This window comes from Cyphomyrmex costatus, unplaced genomic scaffold (assembly GCF_001594065.2).
Source record: "Cyphomyrmex costatus isolate MS0001 unplaced genomic scaffold, Ccosl1.0 scaffold452, whole genome shotgun sequence".
In the NCBI taxonomy this organism is placed as follows: Eukaryota; Metazoa; Arthropoda; class Insecta; order Hymenoptera; family Formicidae; genus Cyphomyrmex; species Cyphomyrmex costatus.
The window spans coordinates 180,262-205,370 of NW_017278768.1; the positions used below are offsets into that span (position 1 = coordinate 180,262).

General features: G+C 30.8%; 3 protein-coding genes across 3 annotated transcripts; 1 reads left to right on the forward strand and 2 right to left on the reverse strand.

The window, feature by feature from the left end:
• Positions 1-1,196: 1,196 nt before the first annotated feature.
• DNApol-theta (DNA polymerase theta) lies at positions 1,197-15,448 on the reverse strand. The gene is made up of 21 exons (XM_018544578.1): positions 14,795-15,448; positions 13,861-14,091; positions 13,498-13,751; positions 13,294-13,426; positions 12,973-13,174; positions 12,577-12,772; positions 12,330-12,499; positions 11,812-12,079; positions 11,355-11,685; positions 11,111-11,252; positions 10,793-11,036; positions 10,405-10,546; positions 8,379-10,308; positions 8,079-8,284; positions 7,724-7,925; positions 7,465-7,646; positions 6,017-6,136; positions 2,261-2,596; positions 1,854-2,118; positions 1,549-1,766; positions 1,197-1,441 (listed from the first exon to the last, which is right to left on the reverse strand). Exons 1-21 carry the CDS (start codon positions 15,446-15,448, stop codon positions 1,304-1,306), a joined length of 6,564 nt encoding a protein of 2,187 aa, XP_018400080.1. The 3' UTR covers positions 1,197-1,303.
• Positions 15,449-16,809: 1,361 nt separating this feature from the next.
• LOC108777634 (THAP domain-containing protein 1-like) lies at positions 16,810-17,257 on the reverse strand. Its single transcript, XM_018544572.1, has 2 exons — positions 17,062-17,257; positions 16,810-16,997 (listed from the first exon to the last, which is right to left on the reverse strand). The coding sequence occupies exons 1-2, from the start codon at positions 17,207-17,209 to the stop codon at positions 16,810-16,812; spliced, it is 336 nt and encodes a 111-aa protein (XP_018400074.1). The 5' UTR covers positions 17,210-17,257.
• A 1,191-nt stretch (positions 17,258-18,448) lies between these two features.
• Positions 18,449-23,205, forward strand: LOC108777635 (lariat debranching enzyme). Its single transcript, XM_018544573.1, has 8 exons — positions 18,449-18,801; positions 19,503-19,794; positions 19,959-20,059; positions 20,171-21,012; positions 21,134-21,213; positions 22,275-22,383; positions 22,570-22,782; positions 23,018-23,205. Exons 1-8 carry the CDS (start codon positions 18,605-18,607, stop codon positions 23,203-23,205), a joined length of 2,022 nt encoding a protein of 673 aa, XP_018400075.1. The 5' UTR covers positions 18,449-18,604.
• The last annotated feature ends 1,904 nt before the right edge of the window (positions 23,206-25,109 follow it).

Below are 25,109 nucleotides of genomic sequence, written 5' to 3' on the forward strand. Positions count from 1 at the left end.
AAAAAAAGAATATTCTTACGTGAAAGAGCGTTCAATTTTCTATAAGAATACGTCTGCACTTTATTTTCAAAATTGCCTTTCATGCTCACTAACGACAAGCGAAAAGAGCGCTGCGACGAGAAAGCCCAAAAATTGGGTGGCCCACTTGGCATGGAATGCCCCATATATATATAATAATGGCGTATTAAAGACTTCATGTACAATTCCAGCACGTTTTGACGTGCATCTATTGAAAAATTTAAATTTCAGGTTATGCTTGCTATAAGTAGTGTATCCCTATAAGCGCAAAATATAATAAAAAAAATAAATATAAATATTATATTATAATAAATAATAAATATTAATAAATTATTAATAATATAATAATAATAATATAATAATATTAATAAATTATTAATAATTATTATTAATTTATTATTTATTTATAATAAATATTATATTATAATTTGCGTTAAAAGTTACAGAATATGCGTATACTGATCTATATCAACTAACCTAAAGAAAAAAAGGGCAAATTCTATTAATGGTGTGATGAGTGGTGATGAGTGCGTTCAGATTCCTAAAACACTCGGGTGCTTTTCGTTAGGTTCCGCCCACTCACCCAGTCACCCAGCGAACACCCACCTGGTGAGGAATCTGAACGTAGCCCAGGGTAGCGGCTCAGTATCAGCACTTGCCCTGATAAAGTAAACGGCACAGTTCACGAAACGTTGGCATCAATAATGAAGAAAGACACGGCGATAACCCGCAAACCTTCTGGTATAATTGAAGAAAATACCCGTGAAAGATGGTTTAATTTTGTTGAGTAGTGTATTAATAACTTTTTTTTCTTACAATAAAGAGATATATAAAGTATAATAAAGAGATTGAGATAACCATTAAAAATATTTACAATTTGAGAAATATAAAAAATGTGAAAAAATATAAAATATTTTCACTAGAGTAGTATTTGATAAGATTTTTACGAAGTAGTATTTTTACTTGTAAATACTAACCATTCAATTAAGCTTCAATATTATAAAAATTTTTAATTTATTTTTAAATATGATACTTAAGCCTTTGAAAACTACTAGATTCCATTTTAACTATTTGCAATTTTCGACTGGTGAAAATATTATAAATTTGAATTAAGATATAAACAATTCAGTATTTACAATTTCTACAAATATAAAAAACATGTATAAATATTTGATAAATGCTGGCATGATCTATAAATAAAGTCTAATCATGATCAATTATTTAAAAATGTATAAAAATAGCAATTTAAAATTAATGATTAATGCGCTATGATCAGATATGTTTGCTAACATTGATAATCATTTAAATCACCCCATGCAGGTCCAATTCTGATTTTTACTGGCAATGGCACAGTAAGTTGACACACATTTTCCATTGATTCTTTGATTATAACAGCAACTTTCTTCAAATCTGCTAAATTTACCTGAAATAACATTAAAAAATTACCTTTTTTGTAACATTTATAAGTTATTAGGAGACTCAAGAAACTTAAATTTATAGTAAATATATAAAGAATTGATAATAACTTACTTCGTACAACAATTCATCATGTAATTGTAAAACTAAATAACCACCTCTTTGTTGCAAATTGCTTCGTAATTTGCGAGGGGTATGCACCTCTGGAAATATTATAGCCGAATCCGGAAAGTGACTTCTTATCTTGTCTTCTATACTTATCATGGCTTTCTTAACTATATCTGCGGCGGAACCTTGTACCTTTGTATTTACACCTTGTCGTTCTGCTTGTGCTATAATTCAACAAATATACAATTTGTTCATTTATAAAATAAATCATTTATAAAATACGGACAACGTCAATGTATGATAATCTTCACCTCTCACAGATGATTTTGTACTATTTAAATCCGGAAGCTGTCTGCGTCTTCCAAGTAACGTTGTCACATATCCATCGTGATGTGCTTCTTCTAATACATCATTTAACCATTTATATATACCAGGATATGCGCTCATAAAAGACTCTAAAAATTCCTGAGCTTCAGGTTCACTTATACATAGATTTTCGGCCAATGACTTCACTCCCATGCCATAAATCATACCGTAACATAATTGTTTAGTACGCTGACGCATTTCGCTGGTTACCTAGATATTCGGATAATTAATATAATTAATAAATAAATATGTAAAATATTTAAAGATAGAGTCGAGAGAGAATCATAAATAGTACAATACAATATTAAGTATATATAGATTTTTGCGGTATATTCATTATTGTAGTTGATACCTGTTCTTCTGCTACATTATTCCATTTAGCAGCAATATTTTTAAAAATGTCACCCGGTTGTTTCATGATTTTGCACAATACCGAATCTTGCGAAAAATGAGTCAAGAGGCGTAATTCGAGTTGACAATAGTCAGCGGATAGCATTATATTGCCTAAAGCTGGTACAAATGCCATCCTTACGCTTATGACGAGATTATTATCTGCGAAACTAAAATCCTTTGGCACATTTTGCAAATTTGGTTCGTGCATCGAGACTCTTCCTGTTACCGTACAACTAATACAACTACCACGAATACGAGAATCTCCTTGAGCCAAATTAAGTAATGGATAAATCATCTGTAGGCAGAAACATACTCGGTAAAATATAATTTTACTAAATTTTTTTTGTTATAAATTAATATAAATAGTATGGCTCAATAAATTAAAATAATATGTGTAGAAGGGCTACGAGCCAGAAACCAAATAATAAAATATTTTTAATAATTTTGAAAACATTTTATATAAGACAAAAATTAAAAGTTACACAGAAAACGCAAACAAAAGTAAGACTAAGAATTAAAATATAAACAATAAAATATAACAGACGTTTCGACCTCTTTTAGGTCATTTTCAATGTTTAAACGTGTAAAATATTATAAAAATTATGCATTACATATAAATTTTCAAAAAAGGAACTAAAATGCGAGATGGTAGCATTTTTTGCGATGGTTTTCTTCACAAAATAGTGTCGTCGTTGCGAGTATTAAAATAATTGTGTAGGTGTTACAAACTTTAATATGGAGGTGTCAAGTTTTTTAATAAGTCCATGAATAAATCTTCTATTTTTCATCATTGTCGGGTAGTTCTTCATCATAGTAAGTCTCATGGATAGTATGTCAATAAGAAAGTCATTCTCATGAACAGAAATGGTGAAATCGTAATGCAGAACTACAATTGTATAATATAAAATAATAGAAGTTATATTACACAATACAAATCCAGATACCACATAAATTCACATTCGTTCGACATATATAAATATCTATTTTATATGAAAATGACTTCCATATTGGCAATCAATGTTGTTGAAATATTTTTAATCGTCAGTATAATATTAGAGTAAATTCAAACAAATTGGTTATAGAAAACTTAAAACAACGATATGGAACAGATGTTGTCACATAGAGACGATATAAACTAATGATGACTTTCAGAAAAACATATTGGAGAAGGAAAATTGTAAAAAGAGATAGAATGTTGTAGGAGAGAAAGAAGAAAAGGAGAAGGGGAAATTATGAGGGAGAAAGAGATTGTATTATTTGAGAATAGGTGTCTGGCAAATTTTCAGTATCATTTTGTCTATTTATGCCATGCTTTTTAATGTGAATCATTTCAGATATTAGTCTTTTATTGTAAGAAGTTTCATTATCTAAAATTTTTACTTCATTCCATTTGAAATTGTGACTCAAACTTGTGCGATGGTCGGATATGACCGATGGAGAGCCAGTTCTTTTTTTAATGTCTGAAATGTGCTCATTTATTCAGTATTCTAGTATTAGTTTTCGTTTTGTTTGACCAACGTAGCTTGCTTCACAATTGTCACAAGAGATTTTATATACAACATTTTGATTAGATAATAACTCAAGTTGATCTTTGCCTCTCTTTATAAAACTTTTGAGTGTATTTGGTATGGAGTAAGCTAGTTTGCAGGTGAATTTGCTTGTAATCGGTAAAAAACTTTCAGAAATAGATTTTACATAATTTACTGAGAAAAACTTATCATTAGTATTATTATTATGTAAAAAGTTATTATTATGTATATAAGATTTTATTCTGTTAGTGATAGTATGAAAGATAAAAGGAAGAGGATAATTATTATTAAGAAGTATATTAATGGCTTCAATTAAGTTTTTTTGATGAAATTGTGGATGAGACAAACGAATTATTTTATCTATCATGTTAGTGATTATGTCTTTTTTGTGACAGATGGGATGGTTGGAATGATAGTTTAAAAATCTGCCAGAGAATGTAGTTTTGTGGAAAATATCAAATATGATTCTCTAATTCTCTACAATAATTCTTATATCAAGAAAATTTATGGTATTATCTGTGCCAACTTCCATGAACTGTAATCTTTTGTGTATAGAATTAAATATATTCAGTGTATCAACAATGCCGTCCGAAGGGAGTGCCAAAATTATGTCATCCACATATCGATAATAGAACAACGGTTTTTAATGTAATTTACTAATTGCAGACATTTCAAGGTCTTGCATTACTATATCTGTAATTATAGGAGAAAGAGGTGAACCCATTGGAGTGCCAAAAATTTGTTTGTAACAATTGTTGTTAAATGAAAAAAAGGTGGAGTTCAATACCAAATTAAATTGCAATAATAAATTCATCTTGAGGAATTTTTATTTCAATGGCTATGTGATTCCATCTGTTTTTTATGCTATTTATAGCTAAATCTACAGGAACGTTAGTAAAGAGAGATACTACATCTAGAGAAGTCAAAACATGGTTTGAATCAATTTGTAGTCCAATTAATTTTTTGGCTAGGTGGAAACTATCTTTTATATAACTAGGAGCCTCAGGTATACTATTGTTGATAATGTTGTGTAGAAAAAGTGACAAGTTGTACAAAGGACTGTTTATGGATGACACTATTACTCTCAGTGGGTTACCTTGCTTATGGATTTTTGTTAATCCGTATGCTCTAGGTAAGTTGCCGTCGGTTGTGAGTAATCTTCGATATGTGGAATCCTCAATATAATTTTTGCTCTTCCATCTGGTGAGAAGGACACGTAAGTCTTGTGTTAATTTTTTTGTTGGATCTTTTTCAATTTTTTGATAAGTATCATTATCAGAAAGAATTTCTTCTATGTTAAATGTGTAGCTAGTTCTATTAAGAGCAACGTGACATTTCCCTTGTCTGCATTGGTGATGAGTATATTAGGTGTTTGTCGAACGAATGTGAATTTATGTGGTATCTGGATTTGTATTGTGTAATATAACTTCTATTATTTTATATTATACAATTGTAGTTCTGCATTACGATTTCACCATTTCTGTTCATGAGAATGACTTTCTTATTGACATACTATCCATGAGACTTACTATGATGAAGAACTACCCGACAATGATGAAAAATAGAAGATTTATTCATGGACTTATTAAAAAACTTGACACCTCTATATTAAAGTTTGTAACACCTACACAATTATTTTAATACTCGCAACAACGACACTATTTTGTGAAGAAAAACATCGCAAAAAATGCTATCATCTCGCATTTTAGTTTCTTTTTTAAAAATTTATATGTAATGCATAATTTTTAAAATATTTTACACGTTTAAACATTGAAAATGACCTAAGAGAGGTCGAAACGACTGTTATATTTTATTGTTTATATTTTAATTCTTAATCTAATTTTTGTTTGCGTTTTCTATGTAACTTTTAATTCTTGTCTTATATAAAATGTTTTCAAAATTATTAAAAATATTTTATTATTTGGTTTCTGGCTCGTAGCCCTTCTACACATATTTTTTTTTTTTTGTTATATTTTTGCTATTATATTTTCTATTATTACATTTTTTTAAAGTAGAGAAGCATGAATTAAGAAATACAAGAAAAATTCTTCCATTAGAAAAAATATATAATAGATGTAATAAAAAAACATAATATTAGCTTTAGCTAATATAAATATAGCAATACATGATATTACATACATACATATTAAAAAAATCAAATAAATGAGTACTTATCATGTAATTACTTTTGTTCTTGTTGCACTTAATTTTCGCCAGGAAATCACCAAGGTCGATATCGGATTATCACATTTTTCCAATACAGTTTTGCTTGTACTGACCTTTTTATCTTTATATAATCCTAATACCTGTGACATGTATATGTATATCGTATATTGTATACAGGGTGAGACATTTAAAACAGGTCACCTGAATAATTCGCTTGTTTTTAACAATAGAAGGAAAAATATCAAACAAAAGTTGCTTGGTGGGTACATAATGTGATGTCAATAATCGTTTTGTAAGTGAAGGCGTAAAGGATAGGCAAAGGTCAAATCTGTTTTTTTAAATGGAATGATATGTTTTTTTATTTATATTCTGATAGAGCATTTTAAGACGAATACAGTGACTTATAATTAAAGGTCATTCAAGGTTGCGCAAGGTCAATAATAAAAAATAATTGAATAGAAAATAAATTGTTTCAAAACACTCTTCGAATCATGTCTTCTGTGTTAGTATACCGCTAATCGTTCAAACGTATCACGATATGTAAATAAACATTGAATCACACATTATCCATATTTACTGATCAGTTTGAATTTATTTATCGATCAAAGTGCGTAGCTTGCGAAATATATACATTATCATAGATGAAAATTATATCGACTTTTTACGCTTTCATATAACGCATTTCATAAGACACGCATTTCAATTGATAGATAAATTTAAACTGATCAATAAATATGGATCATGCTACGTGCAATTCAATGTTTATTTACATACGTGATACACTTGAACGATTAGCGGTATACCAACAAGTAGAGAAGATACGAAATTATTCGAAGAGTGCCTTGAAACAATTTATTTTCCATTCAATTATTTTCCTTTATTGATCTTACGTAACTTGAATGATTTTCAATTATTGACATCACTTTATGTGCCCCTCAAAACCAAGCAACTTTTTGATACTTTTCCTTCTATTGTTAAAAACAAGCGAGTTATTCAGGTGACCTGTTTTAAATGTCTCATCCTGTATAGATATTAGAACTATATAAAAATGTGTAATATATATGTATGAGGTAAAAGTACTGAAATTCTTGAATATCTTGAAAAATATAAGTTTTACAAGAAAAATTTTGTGTTATAGTGTTTTAAAAGTCTTGAAATAAGTTACAAGAATATACAATAAAAAACGGAGATTTCCATTTAAAAAAATCGATTCGACACTGACCTGATTTTGACGATGCCAAGAATCAAACTGATAAAATCAGTAAAAAGATTTTTTAAATCTTACAACTTTTGTCTGAAACATTTTTTTGTAAAATATATATTTTCTGAGAGATATTTAGAAATTCTGATACTTTTGTCACACTCCCTGTGTGTAAAATATGTATATTATATAATACATATTATATTTTGTATAGTATATATACGCACGCACGCACGCACGCACATATACAATTTTGACTTTACGAACCTGACCGACTTCTTTGGATGACGAAAAATTGAATTTTCTACCTGCCAAATCGTAAGCTTTCATTTCTAAAGATTGCATTTCATTTGATACAACCGATGATAACTCTTGCAAAGATTTTAGATTTATGCCAATGCCTGATAATTCCATACAAGCTAAAATTGTCATAATTCGCATTTCTACATCTGAAAATGGATGTTATACATTATGATAGACATTGTAAGATAGAGAGATATATATATTTATATGATCTCTATTATACCTCTAAATGTATAAAGTAGAGTAGGATTAAGTTCTTCTAATTTATTCATAATATTATCCATTATATGCCATGTAAGTACAGCTTCTGCTGCTGATCTAAATTCGCCTGGTAAAGAATTTTGTACATCCATTCCGGGGCCGACAGAGTAACAAGATTTTATACGTTTCATTATAACATTCCCTTGTTGAAAGTATTGCAGTACCTATTTAGCATTTGATGAATGTATTGTTGTGCAATTTTAATAATTCATATAGCATTTAATAGTCTTTTTAAGTTGATATTTGTTTAATAATACATTTATATTATTAAGCTTAATTCTTAGATTTCACACATTAAGATATAATTAAAATCTTACCATTTCATTGAAATTGCTTTCGGAACTGTTAGTATATAACCAATGCCCAATTATGGGATCTAGAAATCTACATTTAGCGGTGATACCACAACATTGATACAGAAGTTTGTATATATCTTTTATCGCGAAGCATTTTATGTACAAAGTTGTATCATAAAACAGTTCTTTTAACAGAGCCATTTGTTCCTTTCCAGAAACTTTAGATTCTGGAACAATTGTAATACTTACATTAAAATTTAAAGTAATAGATAATTTATCATTAAAAAGTATTAACTGAAAGAATCCTGACATATCTGTTACCTTGTGAATTACTGAAGGAGATGTAATATGCGATATTGCTCTCCCAGGATATTGCAATACCGCGAATTTCTTTATTTCCATGCGAATAATTCCCAGACTTTCTCGACTTTCGTTTTCCTTCTGCATTGGAAGCATAAATCTTTGAACCTATATTAATCGTATTATCTGTATATAAGTCACAATGTAAGGCTAACGCGATATTTCGCTTCTTTAATACTTCGCGTTTAAACAAATTAAAAGTCGCTCTATTGTTCGCAACTTTCACAATGTTCAATGTATCCCACTCTATCGTTTCGTTCAACAAATTTTGTTTGTTATCAGGCAATATATTTTCTATTTTTGATTTTACATTTTTATCTAAATTATTCAATTGTATCTCATGTTGCTTTGTCTTGAGAGTTGATCTTGTCAAAGTATATGTTGTCTCATTTTCGGAATTATATATAACACTGTCAGTACTCGCAAGGAATAATGGATTTTGTGTCGAAATTTCTTTCATCTTTGACCTCATTTCTTGTTCTTCTTCTTTTATTTTATCCTCTATCTTGTCATTTGGTATTTCTTTTATAAGAGAATTTAGTAAACGATTATTTATTTCCGTCAGTGTATCTTCATCAGCAAGTTTTTGAGAACGCAGCTTACGTATTTTTTCTAACGTCGTCCTTGTACGGCTTTTACTACTACTTAAAGGAGATTCGAAATGCTGCGAACCAACGATGAAGTCATCTGAATCAGATTTATTTGAATCCGCGGACGTCTTCCGTTCTTTTCTGAAAACGATTATATTTGCAACAGGAGAGTCTATCTCCGCTTCTTTTGACACTTTAGGTTTCCGTGGCGCTTTTTTCTTAATTACAACAGTACGTTTTTTAATATCCGTTTTAATTGTACATTTCTTATTGCTTTGTGTGCAAGTTTTCGTGTTTTTTAACGTAAGAGATGTGTTTGTATTTACAATATTTCTAATTTTGAGATTAGATATTTCCTTTTTAGATTGGATCACATTTTGGTCTTGAGCTATTTGTTTTAATAATCCTTCAGAATTATTCCATGAATCATCACCCCATGACAATATACTGTTTTTGGATTGTAAATTAGCTGGATCTATACTTTTCGCATTATTTTTATCACACAATTGCATATTACAAATATTTGAATTTGTAGATTCTTTTTGCAGTACATTCGTAGCGTTCAATTCACTTACGAGTACTTTAGAATCTAATTCCGTCGAATGCGTGACATCAATGATATTTTGTTCAAGAATATCGCACATTTGGGTGTCGAGATTCAAACTGTCATCGAATAGACTGGGACTCCTTGAATAAGATGGTTTAATATCTTTGCTTATAATAGATATGTTTTTGTCTTTGTTTATCAAATTTTTATCGTTATTTTTCTCATTTATGCTGGAAATCTTTAACTTTTTGTTGGGTATATCGTTAGCAATAAAATTGAGTTGTTCCGAATTTTTACTGTTTCTCTTTATCTTAGTGCTACTATCAGTCGCAGAAAAAATTTCTTTTTCTTTAGGAACATCTAATTGTTCATCGTTTGCTATCATATCGAGACTGCTTAATTCGAGAAAAGACGAATTTCTATCGTCTTCTGAGATTTTAGGTAACAAACTAGCTTCATTTAAATGTCGACTGTTCATTTCAATATGTTCCTTCTTGTCAGACACATTGGTTTCACTTTCTTTACGTGTATCAAGCTTCGGGTTATTTTCCTTTTGATTTTCGTTATTTACAGGTGATTTTACGTATAATGAATTTTCTATAATGGATGTTCTCATTTCCGGAGAGTTTGTTACATCCAAACTCTGAATTTTTTCTTTTCTGTCAGAAGTATCTTCAACATTCTTGGCATATGTATTTACTTGTAAAGATTGCTCATTTTGTTCCCATGGCATCTGCTCCAGTCCCAACTCGTTCTATAAATAATTATTGTTTTAGTGCAATAAATGCGAGAGAGAGAGAGAGAGAGAGAGAAACGTATTTTATTTATAAAATTCAAGAATTATATCAACCTGAATTAACATTCGCGCCTCTTGAACTAATAAAATTGCAGCTTGTTGAGGTGTAAGACCATCTCTCCCAGTGACGAATACTGTTCTCATTTTATTTCTCTTTTCCACATCAAATGCATACTCTCCTTCACATTCTTTTTCGCTAAAACGTACGTAAAAAGTATTTAAATACCAATGCAAGTATATGGTCTACATTCATATGCTAGATTTAGTGCTAAATATGTATATATAATTCTAAACCCAATACATTACATGCGATTTTTACATGCAAGAAGATAAAAGTATTTATTTTCCATTAAATACAATTTATACATTGTATATATTTATTATCTATATATTCAAAAAGATTTACTTATAAATAAAAGGTACGAATTAATAAAATTCGTACCTTTCAAAAGGGAGTGAATTATAAAGTGCGCGTTCAACGTTAAGTTCATTAGCAATAGCCAAGTCAGCTACAGTTTCTATTCCTTGCTTATATAGGCTTCTTGCTCGCAAACCATTTAACATTGGTAACCTCAGTAAATCTAGCAATTCTCTGCAGACGCCGAACTGCAATCTCGTTTGAAATTGGCTCACTAATAATTCCATGCAATCCCAACCTAATTGCTTGCAAAATTGTGTGACCATGCCTAAGATAAGATCGATGCTATAGAAAATTTTCCCGAATAATCAATTTATCATTATTAATTCTTTGTCGCTTTACCCGCGTATGTAGCAGCAGATTGTTGTAAGGTTTGCAATACTCCGCGACAACACCCATATTTTTTACAAACTACATGAAGTGGCACTTCTTTAACCAAATCATGTAGCGCCAGTGCACTATAGAATCTTCTATGTATATTCAACTGTGATACGAAGCATTCACATTAGCATTTTTTAAATTAATATGAATATCAATTCTAATATACTTCATATTTTCTATTTAAAATAAGGAAACGTTCAATTACCGATTTTCCAAATTTAACGATTCCTCTAATGGCTGATAACACAAAGCGCTCTTCTACTCCGACGAGCTTTCCAACTCTACGCTCGCTTTCAGACATGGTGTTCCATAATTCGTGAAACATCATCCAATCGACAGTTCCAATTTGACATCCGGACGAGAGTGGCGTAACTAAATAAATCACATGCAATTCGGTGTCTAAAACAAAGCACCTTCGCGCTTTCTGTAGTTCTTCAAATAGAAATAACCCTTCCCTAGGAGGTATAGATGCGGCCAAACATGCTTTTCCAAGTGGCGTTGCCACCCATCTAGATTCTCGCGCTGTAGTTTGTAATCTGTGTAAATAGTTAAATCATACATATAAATTAATTTTAATATTTTTAAAAAATCAAGCAATTATTTAATTCTATAAAGTTATTTAACTTATATAATAGTTCAATTATAAATATATATATACTTACAATAAAAATTCATTATCTAATAAAAATTTTATTGCTTCATTAGAAAATGTTTGTATATCAGACTGTTCATTGAAGCTTAACAAAGTACAATTAATATACAGCTCTAAATCTTTGTTCGTATATAAAACTTCACTAGCTATCGCTTCTAAAAGCGCCCTTATTAATAACGTGGAATCATTGAGACAAGATTCAATTGGATCCAAAACTGCAGAGAGTAATGACGCAGCTGCATTATGTTCGTTCGGTTTACATATTAATATACTTTCTCCTAGACATATAAAAATTTCGTTATTATATATTGTATAATATTTATAATACACAAACATATCATAGAAAGATATCAAATAATATAATCTAAATTTAGATCAATAAGAATAAATCTAATTAAATAAGAGAAATTCCTATATTTTTTTTAGTCAAACGGATCTTAGATATTGAAAGATATCTCTCAATGTGATACAATCAAGATGATGACTACATTATGTTGTATATTTATCATACATTTCAATATTTTTTACCTGCACTATCTTTTCCCATGCGACCAGCACGTCCTATCATTTGTTTGTAAGTTAAAGTATTTAACGGACTGCCACCAAATAAAGGTGATCTTATTATTACTCTTCGTGCGGGTAAGTTTACTCCACTACTTAATGTCGATGTTGCTATAAGAACTCTCAAGGATCCCGTTCTAAAATAATACTATTAAGTTTAAAAACACACAAGAGGTAAAAGAAAGCTAAATAAATATCACCTGATAATTATCACCTGAAGGATCCTTCTATGATATCACGCTCATCCATTGTGAGTCCAGCATGATGAAACGCAGTGCCGAACGAAATCGTGTTCTTTAAAACATTGTCTAAACCACTTGGACTGCGTTTTAATTGTTCCAAAGTTTCTTGAATTAATGTGGAATCTATTTCCCTTTTTAACATTTCACCAAGTTCTGTATCTCCACAGCCTTACAACAGATTGAGATAAATTTAAAAAATAAAGATCTTTTTTAATTGCATCTTATACATATTTATTGTGTTTAAAACAATTATATTACTACAGTTTGTAATAAAAAGAATGAAAAATAAAATCATAGAAAAATATAGGGAAGTGCCAGTAAGAAATCTATAGTTATTCAAATTTAATCTGAAGATAATTGTAGCAGACCTAACTTGAAGAAAGCTGTAGCAATTTGCTCTGCTAATTTCTCACACCATTTTTTCGTGGGACAGAAAATCAACACACTATGACCGGCACTTATTGTCTCAATGCAAAGCTGTAGAATATTATCTACATCTGTTCTTAATTCCTGTAACTCTGTTAATTTTCTGACAAGATTCAATTTGTTGTCATATATATTTTCTCCTATCTATAAGTATAAATTATCTTGAATAACAATATCAAATCTCTCTAGAATATTTGAAGCAAAATACAACCAGATCTAAAAAATATAAAAATACAAAAAATTTTCATATTTTGTAGTCTCACCTTGCAATATTCATTTAAAGGTATAGGTCGAAATTCAGTCTTGTATAGTTCTGCATTTAACCATTTGGCTAACAAAGGTAAATTCGGCAATGTGGCCGACATACCTATCAGTTGTATATTGACGTCATTATTGCTAAAACATTAAATTATGAAACACTTTCTATTGTATTACAAATTGCAATTCAATTACATTAGCAAACTTACTGAATAGTCATGTATTTCAATTTTGTTAGAAGCAACTCTAAGAGGTAGCCACGATTAGGATCACCGAGTAGATGTAATTCATCTATTATCACAGCTCCTAAGCTACTCAAATCATTCTCTTCCATTAAACGATTCACCAAAGAATTCGCCTTCTCTATAGTAGCTACTGCAATGTTAGTAGTGGCAAATCCTCCAGGTGGAACATTCCCTCCCATAAATCCATGCACTTTTATTCCAATATCAGATAGTAAATCCTGAATATCAAATTTATAGCTTATTAAAAAAATGTCATTATTTTAATAATACTTATAAAGTACATGTTGTAAGAAGTGTATACAACAATTCATACACAGTATATCTTACCTGAAAATAATACATCTTTTCTCTAACAACAGAAACAAATGGCAGGATAAAAATCACTTTCTTTTTTCTTTCTAGAACAGTCTTAATTAATAGCATTTCAGCAACAAAGGTTTTTCCTGCAGAGGTGGGTGCAGAATACACAAGATTTTTTCTTTCTTGCATTACTAGATGATTCGATAAACATTCCATTTGCCATGCGAACATTTGTTCTACTCCACGAGCAATATATTTCTAAAAAATAATAATTACTCCTTAAAATCATCTGAATCAATTCTATATCATATATAGAAAGACACTTTTTTGTGTATGTTGCTTATATTACATAAAAAGACTATTAAAAGTAAATTTTATAAATATAATAAATATAAAGAATAAGAGTCAAAGCTAATATGAAAAATTTTCAAATAATGAACTACATTTTAATTGTATATACTGATTTAAATTTTATAATAAATAACGCACGCATTACATGTTTTGACTGTATGGTTTAGCCTTCTTCGGATGCTTGTACAATTTTGCAAGTAGCTCATTATTTGAAAATTTTTCATATTAGTTATTTGACTCTTATTAGTTCTTTATATAATTATTGGTTTTATGTTAAGAGTCCTTGTATTCAAATTAAATATAAAAAAATTACAAATAATGGTAATTACTTTATAACAAGAAACGTCAAAAGTTAAAAAGTCATGACAGTTAAAATTACAAAAATATAAATAACAAATCTTAATTTGTCATATAGTTTTTAATGCTATTTTTTTTTATTTTGATAGCTACTTCAATATATGTAATTTAAAATTAATAAACAGTTACATCAATAATACATTATAAGGATATGATTTCTAAAATTTAAGAAAAGACAAAATAAATAAAGAATATACATCTTCTAGTTTTTATGTATGTATAAACATTTGTTAAACTTATTATAATGTAATACTTGTAGAATATTTGGCGGCAAACCCCACAATGTCAATTTACAACGATCCTGAGTGCCAATAGGTGGAGACAAAATAACAAATTCTGAATTTTCTTCATCATATGCAGAATTAACAGCTGATAACGATCTGATGACATCATTACTATTTGTTGCATTTTGTGTATTATTAGGAGACTTATTTTTATAAAAACTCCGAGTATTAAATTTGTCGCATTTCTTTGTACTGTTAGTTATGTCAAGGTGATGTTTCTCCTTCAAATTGGTATCAACATTCTCATTGTTTGTTCCATAAGGGTTCCGTTTATTTTGGGATAGCAAGAAGCTGTTTTCTTTCGGAGCACTAAAGGCCGGCGATAAATTTTTTTTGCTGTTGGCTTTGGAAAATAAAATTTTATCATTCTCGAAATACCTTATCAGCGTCTTCTTTCCTTCTATTCTTTTTGTACCAGAATCAAACGACTTTGGTTTATCAACATTATTTTGTATATTCGTGAATTCCGACAGCAACGAACTTGATTTGAAATATTTACCAAGATCACTAACATTTTCTTCCTGCAATTTTTGGATTTTACCTTCAGTTTGCTTTTGAACAGTTTGATGCCTTTTTTCGATATCTATGCAAGCAAGTAAAGTATCATCGCCGAAAGACTGCATCGTTCTTTCACTCTGCAAGTCCTTCGACGAATTCAGGCGGATTGAACTGAGATTTAAATTATTTTGAGAACAGTATCGCCAAGTGAATGTTACCATTAATCCAGTCAGTCCAACATTGGGTGCATTCAGTACTCACAGATGTCTATATTAAAGCGGGGAGCACAGACTTTTGCATAAAGGTTGGATTATACTGGCCGTAATCTGTTAACTTATGCCGTAATCTGTAAAAATTGACCAATTATAATCGATTATTCCCCTCTCATTCGACTGTGATTGGTCAATTTTTACAAATTACGGCATAAGTTAACAGATTACGGCCAGTATAAATCAACCTTAACGCATAAAGCATGTGCATAAGGAATTTCATTGGTCCATTTTCTTATGCATGAGTCAATGGACCAATCAAATTCTTTATGTATATGGTTTATGCGTTATGCAAAAGTCTGTGCTCCCCGCTTAACATCTGTGTCAGTACTACAACCGCTCACTGAGCGCTCAGTGAGCACCCTAGGATTGTGTATTAAGCCTTGTGTCCACGATGCTAGAAATCGGTCCGAGATCTCGGATGAAGAAAGAATTAACAAATCACATTTGAACAATTTGGTCACATGACCAATGTAATTGGTCAATTTTTCCTTCATCAGAGATTGCGGATCGATTTCTAGTATCGTGGACACAAGGCTTTAGGGGCCGTCACATACAGCCCGTAATCCGTAATCCGCACCGGATGTCCGCAAAAGTTGCTAGACATTGCGTCCGTAACGTTACGTGTATTTTATCTCCTTATGTCCCATGGAGCCGTAATTCCGTAAAAGTTACCAGTTTTTACTAGTAATGCTTTTTCTAATTTTATCTATTTGACTAAATTTGACGGTTTAAGTAAAGTTTTTGTTATAATCAAGATATATTCTGCAGTTTTCTTATGAAATAAGTTAAAAATAATCAATATAACTTGTTAAATAAAAAAATAATGTAAAGTTTCTTTATAAGAAACAATCTGGTGGTGCTGGCCAATATGCTCGCATAACTGGAATTATAGAGGTATCATAGATTTTTATCATTAATATTTATTGATATTATTCATCGAGAGCCCTTAACCTTATCAAACTCAATTCTTTGTTTGATTCCAAAAAAATTTCATACCTAATCTATTCATTAGAGATATCATTTGTCGACTCGCACAATTTTCTCGTAAGATAAACAATTTCTGATTATTTCTGCGAGGTACATTGAGGTTATAGAAGACAACTCTTCCGCCATGACACTGTACAGGTCAATGCAGGTATTGAGTCTCAAATCGAACTTGTGATCGAAGTCAACCCGACCCGGAGTCGGGTCGAGTCGGTTAATCGAAAACGCTATTACTCTGTATCTAACTTTTTTTTTGTTTTTTTTACTTTGAACTTTCTTTCCTTTGTGATATTCAATAATTCAGTTGGAACCGCGTCTTTCTTCACTCGTCGCATTAATCTTAACTTATTGTTAGCACGTTGTTCTGTCCATCTTTCTTCAATGCACTCTGGACGAAAATGCCGCTCACATATTGAGTCTGAAAATAACATTTTAATAATGGACATATTATAATGGGCATATTAAATACAAAATATACTCACATCGGGAGGAGAGTTCCGATTCGTTTGTTCGTCCACAAGCTTTGAGCCATTGTTTCCTCAATTGAGGATCGTGAGGAAAATAATACATTTTCATTTTATTAAGTTTTCCCGTTCGCATTTTGCAATTGGGAACGCAACACGTAGGCATATTGTATAATATATTCAATAACTAAACTAGTCGAGTCGCGACGTACGATACGACCATGAAGGAAGATATAAGGAGACTCCACTCGGTCTCGCCAGTCTACAAGACATGAACCCATTTTAGGTTTCGAGTTCCGTTTCCGATTCTCGACACTCGCAGCGCTCGTGAATTTAGTAGTGCTGCGCATAATGAGTGCGAGTAAGAGCCCCAACACACACTTTTGCATAAAGCATAAAGCATGTGCATAAGGAATTTTATTGGCCCATTTTCTTATGCATGAGTCAATGGACCAATCAAATTCTTTATGTATATGGTTTATGCGTTATGCAAAAGTCTGTGCTCCCCGCTTAAGAGAAATGATCATTTCTCTTACTCGCACTCATCAGAATCGGAAGCTGAACTCGAAACCTAAAATGGGTCCACTTTTATTTTACGGAGTGGAGTCTCCTTATATCTTACTTCCTGGATACGACACAGCTGACTATCGGCCATATTGAATTTCTGCAAATGAGCTCTTAATTTGATTGGCTGCCATTGCGCATCTCCCGGAATGGGTCACCTTTCTATTTCCACCATGGGTGCGACGAGGTAGTACATGCCTAAGTCTGATTGGTTGTTATTGTACGCATGCGCAAGTGTGATATATGTGCACCTACGGTAATTAATTCTGTGTTACGGCCCGGCGGCCCTCTACTGCGTTACAAAATTCCCTAGATGATTTCACACGCGGGAACTATCTCTATGCTTTTGCATAACGCATAAACCATATACATAAAGAATTTGATTGGTCCATTAACTCATGCATAAGAAAATGGGCCAATGAAATTCCTTATGCACATGCTTTATGCATTATGCAAAAGTGTGTGTTGAGGCTCGTGATTTCCGTTCTGCTGAAATGTGTTTTCCTATGTCCCATGGAGCGGAATTTACGGATGCGCAATCAATGCGAGCCAATAACAAATGCTGTTCCAGTAGATCTAATGAAAGGGTGCGTTCCCATTCATTTCGTTTCAGTGCAGTAGAAAAGGAAGAAAGATGAACTAGTGCAAATGTTCAGCAATAAAGAACAGACCTATTTAGTAACGATTCTAGTTTCATCGAACCAAAAAAACTATCGTCTAGGGAATAATCAAATTGGAAAAACATCGTGTCAATAATCGATATTTTCCAGGAAAATAATCGATGTTAAAATAATCGAATACAAATCGCCCATCCCTACTCCCTAGTTGCTATCATCTTCCCTAAAAGATGTATGTGTAATCATGTAATGAGGTTGTTACAGGCGTTTTCAGGTGATTCTGACTATCGTATTCATAGCCATACGTTCGAGGAAAACGTAGCTGTATGACATTAATTGTAAGATCGTATAGATCTTGATTTTACAATTGAATTTTAAAAATGAGGATCGCTGTGGAGGGCTGCGCTCATGGCGAACTGGACATTATTTATGAGACTATACAGGAAATCGAAAAAATCGATGGAAGAATGATAGATCTGCTTATTTGCTGCGGCGATTTTCAAGCGACCAGAAATTTGAGTGATTTAAAATGCATGGCAGTATCAGATAAGTACAAGGATATGTGTACATTTTACAAGTGAGTATTGTTTAAACAAGAAGAGTTGTTCGAGCAAAATGTTCAATCTATAGTTCTTATGCTATTCATAACAGTACTTAATAACAGTATTTAAAAAGCAATTAATTGGCAGTATGTTAGCAATCTGTAGAGCAAAATATTGCAGCAGAGTAATTAATTGCATCTGTATTCGTTAATATTACATATTTTTTAAATATATTAGATATAAGACAGAGAGGTTCTCTTGAGAGCTTGAGAAATTAAATACATTTATACCAAAGTTACTACGGGTAGCTCAAAATGAAGTCAAAACATTTTATTGAAAATAAAACTAAAATAAAGCATCACTAGGATTTGGTTTTGATCTAATTACCGTGCTTGACTCTTATTACCATTGTACTTCTCCTTATTTGTAATTTTTATTATTAAAGAGTTTTATTTGTTTACATTTTGTTTAGTATTAATTTCATATTAAATAGAACATATTAAATGTTTAAAATGTTTTAAATAATAAAATGGCAAATTATATGCTTTGTTTCTACAATTATTCTGCTATTATATTCTATTACTTTTATTAGCATTCTGTTGATAAAGTTTGTAACAGATACTCTTTGCAAAATTTATTTTTAACAGACTTTTTACTTGATTATTTGGATAAGCTACTTATATGTTTAATGATATTTAATAAGAGAAGTAGTACATTTTTAATTCTGATATTATAGATATTATTCTGGTGAAAAAGAAGCTCCTATATTAACCATATTTATTGGAGGCAATCACGAAGCATCAAATTATCTGCAGGAATTGCCATATGGAGGATGGGTTGCACCTAATATTTATTATCTTGGATACGCAGGTGTAATACAGGTAGCTGGAATCAGAATTGCTGGGCTTTCAGGTATATACAAGAGTCGACATTGGATGCAGGGACATTATGAGAAGCCTCCCTATACTGATAGTACTATACGAAGTGTCTATCATATCAGGAATCTAGAAGTGTTTAGATTAAAACAGGTAGATATATATATATATATATATAATAATATATCAGCTGTCATACATGTTGATTAATGAAATCATGTATTTCTATACTTTTCCAGCTAATCATACAATTTTAGATAAAATCATGAATGTTCTTTTTAGATAGTTGGAAAAATACATAGGTTTTTTATTTTCAGCTTTCTGGTAAAATTGATATTTTTTTATTACATGATTGGCCAGCAGGAATAACAAAATATGGAGATGAAGATACATTGCTGAAACAAAAACCATTTTTTAAGTAAGTTCTCAATGACAAGGTCAAATGTTAATACAAAATTCTATTGAAATTTGATAGACATATTTCAACAGTTAAGATTCAATATTAAATTACTACAATTTCATGTTTTAGGGAAGATATAGAGAATAATGCACTTGGCAGTCCTCCATGTATGGAACTGTTAGAACGTCTTTATCCGTCCTACTGGTTCTCCGCGCATTTACATTGCAAATTTGCAGCACTCGTTCCTGAGAAAGGAGGAGCACGAGTGACGAAGTTTTTAGCGCTGGACAAATGTCTGCCGAAACGAAAATTTCTTCAGATACTGGAGGTGCGTTCACAGGAAGACGGTCCAATACAATTGAATTACGATCTGGAATGGTTAACGATACTTTATTTGACGAATCATCTACTGAGCGTCAAGAGTAGTATTCATTATATGCCTGGTCAGTATGGCATTGGCAGATGGAGCTACACACCCACGGCAAAGGAGAAACAAACTGTCTATGAGAAATTTGCCTCCAATTTGCGAATTCCTCTCAACTTTACTCGAACTGTCAAACCGTATGATCCGTGCAACATAAATACTCAGACCGAATGGCCGCGACTGCTGATCAATGATCAGACTACTCGATTCTGCGAGATGCTGGGTATCGATGATCCTTCTGCTCTACTACAGATTATCGCAAACACTGCAATGGATAACAGTAGATCGAGCGAATTGTCGATGGAAACATCCGGCGAATACACGTCAGAATCCATGGATATCTCATTCGACGAGGAAAGTGTATTCAGTTCCACCTTTGAGGAGAACAATTCAACAAACAAGTATTTCGTCGACAACTCACCGACAAACTTTTCCCCTAAGAGTGATGGCGATGATTCAGATAACAGGGATACAAGTAAAAGTACCTTGGATGAAACTGTTAATAACTCAACCACAGAAATTGTAGATTTCACTTCAATGGACGACAGTAAGTAACGTTTTATTACAAAATAACTTGTGATTAACTTTATTAATGAAATGATATGTAGAATATAGAGAATTCTTAATGAGAAGTTTTGAAATTATTAGATTGTTACCATGTATTGCAGGTAATGAAAAAACTTGTGTCCAAACCGAGCCGAACTGCAAAAAGTTTAAACGCCGAAATTATTCTGTATACTCTAGCACGTTTTAACTGTGATAGTGTCTTTCTTATTAGGTATTTGCGTCTGTACTCACTTGTTTCCATGTGGAATCTTTCTGTATTATATCTGATTTGTAAATAACAAGAATTTTTTATAATCAATTACATATATCTTAAAAGCTTCCAAAATAATTTGTTAATTGATCATCCTTGCCAGTGTTTATTGATCATAAATAGAGAGTACTTTTCCTTTCCTACAAATTTATTAAATTTATCAGTTTATCATGTTTCAAAATTTTCGTTCCTAATTTCTGAGATAAATATTTGACAATTACATAATTGGTTTCATAAATAAATAAATTTCTCACTTTTTATGTAATTGGTTTCTTAATACTGCTTTTTTTTCGTAATTTTAAGTCTACATGTATCAATGTACAAATCTTCATCTTTGTTCAGTTCTTTTATTATATTCTTCATTTAACAATAATAAAATATTTTCAATAAAAAATATACTGTGTAAACAATATACAATATAATATCTTGTATAAAACGCATCATAAGATAAAATCTTATGTCTTGTAAATAAAACTGAACACACCTCGAAAAGAAAGATTAGACTTGTTATTTTTAACTGAATTTATTGTTTGATTCATTTTTCCTGCTTCTTTCTCCTTATTGAAGAAAAACAAGAAAAGATAAACCGTTCAGTTAGAAGAACAGATCTAATATAGAAGTAAATTTGAAAATAATCGATCTTCGAACGAGACGAGGAATCGAATTCTCGACTTTGTTTAATCGATCGAAGGTCGTCCCGCGAACCCATCATGAGTTACCCATGCTCCGTGCTGGATCTCTTTGTTGACTTGTTTACTCTTGAATGATCTGAGTCTTCTGACAACCTGACACACGTATAAAATTGTCAGTAATTGTCAATAACAAACTGGCATCTGTGCATCTGGATGATGATTCCAGAATCCTCGGGAGAATCATGTTGCATGGACGAATTGACAGTAAACGACGCGTAAATATGGTGGCAAATAGCCTGTGCTCCGAATAACGTACCAACTCTCTGTCATCTCACTTTTGATTGTTAAGTATCCTGAACGCGAAAAATGGACAAGTTGACTGTTATCTCGGTGGTACTCTTCTTTGTTGCGGATATCTCCGCCATAATCAGCATCTCCATGCCGGACTGGATCATTACTGATGTCGGCGGTAATTGCAGAAAAGCAAACTTTTTTTTCATTGTTTTCATTCATTGTGGCCTTGCACGTCATTTTTTTTACGACGAGATGAAGATTAAAGGCACTCTGAATCAATTTGAAGTTGCAAATTGTGAAAAAACTCTACACGACGTTTGAGGACAATTTTAATTCTATTTTTTTCCCTCTTCTCTAATAGGCGACACAAGATTAGGTCTGATGTGGTCATGTATGACTTTGTACAACAGACCGCAGGTCTGCTTTAAATCAGAACTGGAATTGGAATGGTTGTTGGCATTAGTCTGCATATTTATTGGTTGTATTCTGATCACAGCAACTGTAATATTACTCATGCTGTCGCATTGGGATCGTACTGTCATTCCATTTGCACGCTGGGTAGGATTCACTGCTAGTACGTATCAGAAAAATACGTAACGTAATAAAATGTATAAGACTAATACATGTATGGAGTAATTATAGTATTTATACAAAGTCATAAAATAATTGAATTATAAAAACATCACTCTATATAATATAGTTGATGTTATATTTGAGAATCTCAAATAATAAATTATTATTGCAAAATTTATGCATGGTTATGATTGCATATTATGTTGTATAATTTACTAAATGACATTAAATTGCAGTGATACTGTTTTGTCACGCAGCAGTTATATTTCCAATGGGATTTTACATTGACGAGATTGGCGGGCAACCCTATCAGTTGCCTAATTCACATCAAGTTGGGATTGCTTACATTTTATTTGTTCTGGCTCTATGGATTACAGTAATCTCCGAACTTTTTGCAGGCAAAGTTTGTCTACCACATTTTTAGCAGTTTAGCATAACAAACAGATCTGCTAATTTATTTCTACTGATGTTTATAATATTTAGTCTCGTGTATAAATATTGGTGATATATAAAATCGTTTTTATCTTACAATTTTATAAAGCTTTAACAGAGGTTGTATTACATTCTGCTATATATTAAGTAGATTAAAATACTATAAGGAATAATTATAGGAATTAGTTTTTAATATTTAATAAGTCTTATAAAATGAGACAGTTGTACAGACAAAAGAATTCTTTAAATTATTATAATATATACTAATGTCCTTAAAGGATATATGAATAGGAGCAATATGTTGAAATTGCGTTGATATTATAGAATTTTTTCTAGCGATGTATAATAATAACATGTTAGTAAAATCATAACAGTTTTCAAATAAATACTTGAGGGAAAACTGAAATGAAACGCAATACATATTTGAAATATATGTATATATGTATATATATTTCTTGACCATAATTAAATTTTAACATATGTACAGTTTTACCTTTTGTTATAAACTTCAAATATTTACAAAACCGGAAATAAATGAGAGGTAATGTTTAATGTGTAAGTTCTAATTAGATTTAAAACTTAAAACATATCTTACTTCTTATATTATTCTATATTATACAAACATACAAGCTAAATATAATAAATGTATGTGTATATTTATATACATATATATATATAAATTTTATATATATATAATATATATGTATGTATATATAACTAAAACTTATATAATTCTGATTTGTCGGAGTTATTTAATAATAAAACATATGTTGCAAATAAATGGCATTTTATATGCGTACAGGGTAAACAGTTAATCAGAGATTACGAGATAACAAAATACAATACAATTACGCAATTAATAAACAAACTTGGTTGAACATTTGAGTTTTAAGAGTTATTATGAAACGGTATTATATATTCAGAAGATTAAATATAAAATGTTCAATAATTGTACATACAATCGTCCTGATAAGTCTTTTACAGTTCTTGATCTTGCCAGTCTTTTCAATTATTAAAATAATTTAAATATATTTGATGAAAAAGAAATCCATGTAAAGATTTTGTCAAATAGAATGCGTGCGTATGATTTGTTCTACATGATTCGGAAATATATATATATATAATTAATGTATATATATGTATACATATTTATATTAACATATGTATATACAGGGTGTCCAGGAAAGACACGATTGACGTTTAAGGGGAGATTCTTGAGATCATTTTGAGACGAAAATTCTAATACCAAAATGTTGAGGCTATAATAACTTTTGAATTATAAGCGTTTAAAATTAACGAATCATATCGTCTAAAGTAGGCGCGCTCAGGAGTGGCATAACGCAAAATATTAAACGCGAAAACTTATCACTTCTTTTATCAATATTGATTTTAAGGGATTACATATATGAATATCAGATTTTATTCTATTGATATTTCTATAAATGCAATATTCAAATATACTTTAAACATTTTATTAAAATAATAAAAGAGAAACTAGGAACTTGTATGAATATTATAAAATCATTAATTATGAATAATTATAATTATTTGTACAACTTTATAATTAATTAACGTTGTGATAATTAATTTATAAAATAAATTATGTATATTACAATAAATGTTCAAACTATATTCCATTCGCATCTATACATAATCTTGCGCGTTTCAATAAATTTTGTTGCGCATTGAAATTACGCGTAAAGAAAGTTGTGAGCAGATATGCAAAACAACTTCCGAAAAGTCAGCTTTCGCGTTTAGTACTTTGCGTTGTGCCGCTTCTGAGCGCGCCAACTTTAGACGATATGATTCGTTAATTTTAAACGATCATATATAATTCAAAAGATATTATAGCCTTAACATTTTGGTATTAGAATTTTCATCTCAAAATGATCTCAA

Bases quoted from the DNA above. Each gene is read 5' to 3' on its own strand.
- LOC108777634 (XM_018544572.1), bottom strand. From the start codon at position 17,209: ATGCCTACGTGTTGCGTTCCCAATTGCAAAATGCGAACGGGAAAACTT. The intron at 16,998-17,061 runs GTGAGTATATTT...TGTTATTTTCAG, and splicing joins ATCGGAACTCTCCTCCCGAT to ACTCAATATGTGAGCGGCAT.
- DNApol-theta (XM_018544578.1), bottom strand. From the start codon at position 15,448: ATGCAGTCTTTCGGCGATGATACTTTACTTGCTTGCATAGATATCGAA. The intron at 6,137-7,464 runs GTTCGTAAAGTC...TACATGTCACAG, and splicing joins CATCCAAAGAAGTCGGTCAG to GTATTAGGATTATATAAAGA. The intron at 1,442-1,548 runs GTAAGTTATTAT...ATGTTATTTCAG, and splicing joins ATGATGAATTGTTGTACGAA to GTAAATTTAGCAGATTTGAA.
- LOC108777635 (XM_018544573.1), top strand. From the start codon at position 18,605: ATGAGGATCGCTGTGGAGGGCTGCGCTCATGGCGAACTGGACATTATT. The intron at 21,013-21,133 runs GTAAGTAACGTT...CATGTATTGCAG, and splicing joins TTTCACTTCAATGGACGACA to GTAATGAAAAAACTTGTGTC. The intron at 22,384-22,569 runs GTAATTGCAGAA...CTTCTCTAATAG, and splicing joins GATCATTACTGATGTCGGCG to GCGACACAAGATTAGGTCTG.